Genomic DNA, 7,433 nt, shown 5'->3' on the forward strand with positions numbered 1-7,433 from the left:
GTTAAACAAATCAATTTTGCTTGGTTGGAACAGCAGCTACGCTAATTATGTCTCTATTTCTATTTTATAGTCAGGATATTTTCATGTTTTATTCTACAACATTTTACTTGCCTTGAAAATGGCGGTTAGTCACAAGTTGCTCAATGGGACTACAGAGGTTGGACACGGCTTGTTTTCAGAAATAATCCAAAAGCCAATGAACACATCCAATTGGGTTTTTGTCAAAGGAACCGGGGTGATGCTAACTTTTGGGCTAGCCTAAAAAAATATATCATCACTGCAGCACTCCATGCACTGGACAATTATGGATCTGGCTTTGGCACCAGCAACCTGTCGGTGGGAAAAGGACTTGACAAATATTTACCAAGTAACACTGTTATACTTACTTTGCATAATGGCACTAATTTTAGCACTTCTGGGTTCCCTTGTTCTGAAATCAGTGGGGGTTTTTTTTGGTTAAATGACTGAAATAAGGTATGTGGTTCACACAAGCTCAGGATATTTTCATGTTTTATTCTACAACATTGTACTTGTCTTGAAAATGGCGGTTAGTCACAAGTTGCTCAATGGGACTACAGAGGTTGGACACGGCTTGTTTTCAGAAATAATCCAAAAGCCAATGAACACATCCAATTGGGTTTTTGTCAAAGGAACCGGGGTGATGCTAACTTTTGGGCTAGCCTAAAAAAATATATCACTGCAGCACTCCATGCACTGGACAATTATGGATCTGGCTTTGGCACCAGCAACCTGTCGGTGGGAAAAGGACTTGACAAATATTTACCAAGTAACACTGTTATACTTACTTTGCATAATGGCACTAATTTCATACACTGGGCTGAAAACCAACAAGCTTCCACTGTTCTTCTCATTTGTATTGCGGAAGCGACGGCAACTCAGCCTGGATGATGCCATGATTTCCTCTAGAGAGTAACCTCGGTCACCTTGACACTCATAAAACTCTCCTCTGAGGGACAGAGGAAGGAGTATCTCTGTAGAGGCCATGTTCTGCCCCACCACTTGACACCGTGCCAGTCTTTCTCCATTTTTGGCACCCTCCACTGACAGCAGGATCAACTGTTTTCCTGCAGGTAGTGTGAAGTTGTCTATAGTCAGCTCGTTTTGGCTTATGAAGGTGAAGGAGCCGCAGGCGTCCACTCCAACAGGACACAAACCCACAATTTCCTCTATTGTATTGTACGGTAGGTCCTCAGCGACGAGTCTGAAGTAACCTAGAGAGATGCACAGTGTGTTAAAATCGACAAACTTGCCCAGTTAGCTTTTGGTTTACAAATTAATTTCCCTGAACAACAGCCACCTTGACAGCTCAAGTTCTTAAAGGGATAGTTCACCCAAAAATGAAAATGTGATGTTTATCTGCTTACCCCCAGGGCATCCAAGATGTAGGTGACTTTGTTTCTTCAGTAGAACACATATGATGATTTTTAACTCCAGCCGTTGCAGTCTATCAGTCGTATAATGCATGGCAATGGTAACAAAATCTATACACGAAGAGGTTTCACTAGGCCAAAATACTCGGCTCTAGTTTATAATATTTTACTTGTAAACATCTTGCTGTTGTTTAGCGGCTCACCTGAATATCCAGTAGGCAATTCAAATGAAGCTCCAGTTTCAATCTCCTCACAAGATACAGACAGGAGCTCTAAACCAATGATCTTCACCAAATCTCCAGTAGATAAACACACTTCACTTCCTGAAAGCTCATAAATGGACCCTGAAAGAAAAAAAAACCCCATCATGTCCTATTTGCATAACCGTATGGGTTCATTTTAATACGAGTTGATTAATATAAATTGTTAAAATGGACTTTGATTGCAAAGTCCAACATGCCATAGGACTTATCTCTGCATTTCTTATCTTATCTCTGCCAGAACTGTGAGAGTATGGATTAAATAGACATTCCTTTGTGATGATGCATCGTACTGATTATAGTTTTTTTAGAGGCCTTTGTTTTATTTGACTTCAATACTGTACTTCAATCAAATTGATAACATCCTCTTTATTTAAAACAGTGGTTCTCAACTTGGGTTGGGTTGCAAGTCTGTTCTGTTCAGCATGGGGAAAGTGTATAGGAAAATAAACGGTAAAAACACATTCCTTATATAGTAGTATTGTGGTGCAAATACTTATCCTCAAAACCAAATTTTAATACATTTTTGTTATTTATGTATTACAAACAACTGTGATACAGTGCTGGGATCACCATTTGACATTAAATGTAAAATCTGACTCCTGACAACCACTGATTTAAAGTACACAGACTTTTACAGTTTTATGCATGTAAAAGCACATTCGACAGATAAATAAGCCTATAATGCTGTATAAGAAGCATATCCTGATGTATAAATAGCAGTGAACTACTTATGTTTACATTTGATTTGAGATCACCCTTTATAAGAAACACAAACTACAGATGAGACTAAACTCAACTGTTCATCCGGTCACACATCTACTTGTGCTGAGGATGCACAGCGTAAACCACAAAGACAATGAAAAAAAACAAATTTAAACCTCATGTCCTGTTTGGGGTCGGAGAGACCCCGCAGCCATTTCAATAACACAAAAACAGTTTATGGTGAAGTATGACATTTTAACTTGCTCGGTGGCACGCTTAGCAAATGTTGCATTAATTCGGTTTGGGGTTTCAGAGATCCCAGCCATAAAACATGACAGGTTTCAGATGCACATCGTCTGTTTCTATTTTTCACTCTGTGTTTTCAAATGTAAAAATAGGTTAAATTTACCCTAAACAGAAACATTATACTGGGCAAGTCAGATTTCTAAAAAAACAAAATGCATGCCTATTTACTACAGAGGGGTTGCCGTAATATTTGACAAATGATTATTAAAAGAACTAATGAGTTTAATTTCAAAATTATCATTATTTTTACATCATTGTACATCATCAAAGTCTCTGGCACTAAAGTCAATCTCAACACAGCATAGCATTTAGAGAACATCCTTGTTTCTTATTTTACAAAAATGATGATGGTTAAAAGATTCATAAAACTGGAAGAATTATTAATCACAATGCAAAATAAATTTATGGACATAGGGGAACACAATAAATATTTACATTTAGTCATTTAGCAGTCGCTTTTATCCAAAGCGACTTACAAATGAGGACAATAAAAGCAATAAAATCAAACAAAAGAGCAACAATATATAAGTGCAAATGACAAGTCACGGTTAGCCTAACACAGTACACGTAGCAAGGTATTATATATAAATATATATATACACACACACACACAGAGAGAGAAAAACAAGTAGAATAGAAAAAATAGAAAGCTAATGTTTTTTTAAATAAAAAAGAAGATAAATAGATAAAGTAGAATAGAAAGTGCTAGAGTTAGAGGCTCAAATAAAGATGGAACAGATGTGTTTTTAGTAGTTTTTTGAAGATGGCTAAGGACCAAATAAATAATGAATACATTTTGGGTGAAGAACAGTATTGCTTCTTTTTTATGCCTGGAGAAAGTGTCATGCAGAATATGCAGAAAGAGAGCTGAACCTACCCTGGAAATAAACCCCAGAGCAGACCTGCAGGATGCGGGGTAGAGACTGTTGATCCAGACAGCTGATGAAGACTCGCAGAGACTGGAGGTCTCCCATCTCTCACCGCTGACAGACAGACTCACACTGAGCTGCTCTTCAGTCTGCGCGCACTTTAACTAGAGTCCAGACTCAGAGAGGAAGTCTCAGAGGGACTCACCCAGAACCACAAACACTGCACACAAGCCTTTAGTTGCATTCATTGAAATAGATACATTTCAATTTAATGTCAATTATTATACATGTACTTTTTGTTTCAACATACAATAACTGCGTTAATAATTCATGTTTATGCGGTTTAACTTGTGTTGTCATCCTGCCTTTACAAGCGTCTCCCGGAAGGCGAAGATCCCAATCCTTTTATGGCAAAGGCAAAGCTCATGAATATTAATTGAGCAATACTGCTATTGGTTAATCTTCCTAAAGGGGCGTTCCCTCGCGTCCGTCATTCACCACCGAGAGATTCGCTAATTCGCCAGTTGAGTGACGCCCACTTACTCACGTCTGCTTTTAAGCCAATCAATCACGAGTTCTAAAAGAGCGTCGCGGTTCGTCTTTAATATTCATGAGCCGGAAGACGTTCAGTTTTGAGTAGATTACCCAAGATGCTCGGCGTGTCTGTAGCCGGGGAGAATGTGTGACAATGGAAGCAAATACTACAGCGACGAACCCATCTTTCGACTGTCCATCATGGTAAAAAAACACTCCTGTAATTGCTGGATTTAGTGCATGAATAAGTCTTTATCGTGTCCAGCATAAAAACCGCAATCTTACAGCGAGCTGTTAGCTCTCGTGCTCTTTAGCAGATCTTCCGTCACACTGTGCAGCTCGAACCTGTTTTACAAACTGCATTCGTTGTGTAGAAGTGTATCTTGCGTTTAATTAATCAAAGTAATTTGGTTATTAAAAGTAAATCTTGTAACAGAGCATCTCAGATGCCGTGTGCTTTGTTTATGGCCATATTTGCCACACTGGCTGGTTTGAGGAGGGAGATGTTCATGGCTTGGTCTGGTTTCAGGGCAGGGAAGCCTCCAGCAGGACTGCATCTGGACGTGGTGAAAGGAGACAAGCTTGTCGAGGTATTTCATCGAGTCTTAAGAATGCTAGTTAATCATTTGACTGTTAATAAGAAACTAACCATCGCAGATTTTTTTTAAACTAATCCATGTACTCCGCCCTCGTGTTGTTCCAAACCTGTATGTTATTATTGTTTTCCATAGACTTTTTAAGGAATCTTAATGCAACTCTTTTCTGTACAAAGTTGGTGACCATAACTAGGATAAAAAAAATATATATATATATATATATATATATATATATATACACACACACAAAATTCTCTATTGTACAGTAAAAAAAAAAAAAAAATCCTGTAATATCTTGCTATAATTTTGCTTCAGATTTTAGACTATTCAAATAATTTCTGCACTATTTATGTGTGACAAACTGAATGTAAATAAATGGGGGGGAAAATGCAAAATACAAGTGTTTTCATCAGTAGGCTCAGGCTCACGCCAAATAGAATTGGATCAAGTTATTTTTCCTTTCCTTGGATGCAACCCTAAAAGATAAGATTATTAAATCATCAACTTATTTCTACTATCCCATTTTCTGTACGCTCACAACGCCCCGCTTGTATGTGATTGTGTGTGTGTTGTTAAAGTAGTTTTGTTGACTGCAGACAGCCTACTGAGATGCTCTCTCTGCAGAAACTGATCATTGATGAAAAGAAGTATTATTTGTTCGGGAGGAACCCAGACATCTGTGACTTCACCATCGACCATCAGTCGTGTTCTCGCGTGCATGCGGCCCTCGTCTACCACAGGCATTTGAAAAGAGTGTTTCTCATCGACCTCAACAGCAGTAAGTGCATCAGACCAATGACAAACGTGCCATGCCATACAGATAACAGACAAGTAAACCAGCAGGTATGTTGTCTTCCTGTAGCACATGGTACGTTCCTGGGACACATTCGCCTGGAGCCCCACAAGCCCCAGCAGGTTCCCATCGACTCCACCATGTCGTTTGGCGCATCCACACGTGTTTACACCATTCGGGAGAAACCTCAGAGTCAGCCGGGCTCCGGCGTCGGGGACAGTAAAACCGGTGACGACGAGGAGCTGAAGGGTCTTCTGGGACTTCCAGAGGAAGAGACTGAACTGGAGGTACATGTCTGCTCTACTATATAGCCTATACTTTTAACATCAGTCAATCAAGCATTTTTATGGTAGAACTTAAGTAATTAACATAAGCATGTATGAATGAAAATGTATGAATGCATATTTGTCATTTTAACAGATTTTAGGACTGGTGGTGGTGCTTGATACATTGTTGGTCATTCAGTTTTTCTGTAAAAAAAAAACTAACAATAATACCGAAAATATAATAATAATAATAATAATAATTCTACTACTAATAACCATATAAAACGCACTAAGATCTGATGAGCTGCTGGGTTCATGAATATTAATCACGTCGCTTCAACTGATTGGCTGAAATCGAAACAGCAGCTATGTTTCCATCACCCTATTTTAATGCGCATTTTGAAGTATCGCATGAGAAATGAGTGATGGAAACGCCACATTTCTAATAAAAATCCCTTAATTCGCAAAAAAAGATTTTACGCTCGCTTGAGGTGGTTTTTGACTTTTGATGCGAATAATGGGAGATGGAAATGCATTTTGAGAATAAATTCCTCCAAGCGCATCAAAAAAGTCATGTGACTTTGGCTATGAGACGGCAAAACCTGACTAGCCAGCGGACCGATCTCATTCCACAGCATCTGAAATGTTGTTATGGTCATTCGGAAATGCACGAGCAAAGTCTGTCGTCAAAAAGTATTTCTGTATAATTGCCTGCCAGAAATGTCTTCCACGACTGCATTCCCAAACAGCAGCATCCACCTCCGAAAGCAATGACCGCATTCATTGTTTCGTCTGCTCGCTCTGAGGCGCAAGTAATTTATTATATATGAAAATCATTATATTCTCCTACTTTACTTAGTGATTTATAGTGCCAGTTTATCAGGAAGTGACGATTTTGTTCTCTTTGACTTGTTGGATGGAAACGATGCTTGTTCGCAAATGTTTTATGCGATATTCCAGTTTTGCGCACAAGTTAAATTCGCAACTTTGGATGGAAACCCGGCTAGTGATGGTAATAGGTGAGCGCCAACCAATGAGATTGCTGTTTCGCATTAGTTCCGCCCACTACCAAATAATATAATTTACATGTAGTGGTAAGTAAGACTGTCTTGCTCTCCCTCTCTTTGCTTGTGTGAGAGAAACACAGCGCTTTCTAGTTGCATGCCTTCACACTAGAGTTTACGGTGCTTCAAATATGCTACGTATCAATTGAGATGAGTTAAAATAGTGCGCTTTAATGACAGAGCGAAACTCTCAAGTGCACGGTGTTTAAAATGTGTAAAGGTAAGTGAAATATCTGTGTTAAACTTATACTCAGCCTTTAATTAACGATAGATATTATTTGGCCACCTAGCATGGAAATTTAGTCGCATATGCTAGTGATTTACTCGCATTGTAGAAGGTTCCTCTACAAGATCATGACAAACAAATTCAGTGAAGTGTTTTCAGACTTTTGCTTGAACATATATTGAAATGAATGGATGTTGCGATGAATGAACAGCTCTGTTTTTTCCCTGTTTGACTCTTTTGACAGAACCTGACTGAGTTCAACACCGCTCATAACAAGCGCATCTCCACCCTCACCATAGAGGAGGGCAACCTGGATATTCAGAGACCCAAGAAAGTCAAGGTATCGGTATCGATACCCAGCCCTACCGATAGTTGATTGGCGGAACTATCGGTTATCGGCAAAAATCAATGCCGATAGTTTTC

General features: G+C 39.0%; 1 protein-coding gene and 1 pseudogene across 1 annotated transcript in view; one reads left to right on the forward strand and one right to left on the reverse strand.

Annotated features, from left to right (window-relative positions):
• The window catches only part of LOC107725271 (protein THEMIS2-like), a 9,377-nt gene extending 5,720 nt beyond the window's left edge, over nt 1-3,657 (reverse strand). Inside the window, exons 1-3 of the mRNA XM_016534483.1 lie at nt 3,540-3,657; nt 1,595-1,735; nt 807-1,232 (exon numbers count right to left, since the gene is read on the reverse strand). Coding sequence (XP_016389969.1) covers nt 807-1,232; nt 1,595-1,735; nt 3,540-3,636 — 664 coding nt within the window. The 5' untranslated portion in view covers nt 3,637-3,657. The remainder of the gene's footprint in view (nt 1-806; nt 1,233-1,594; nt 1,736-3,539) is intronic.
• Nucleotides 3,658-4,129: 472 nt separating this feature from the next.
• The window catches only part of LOC107725279 (nuclear inhibitor of protein phosphatase 1-like), a 5,374-nt pseudogene continuing 2,070 nt past the window's right edge, over nt 4,130-7,433 (forward strand).

The sequence above is a fragment of the Sinocyclocheilus rhinocerous genome, unplaced genomic scaffold (assembly GCF_001515625.1).
Source record: "Sinocyclocheilus rhinocerous isolate Xijiao unplaced genomic scaffold, SAMN03320098_v1.1 scaffold967, whole genome shotgun sequence".
NCBI classification, from domain to species: Eukaryota; Metazoa; Chordata; class Actinopteri; order Cypriniformes; family Cyprinidae; genus Sinocyclocheilus; species Sinocyclocheilus rhinocerous.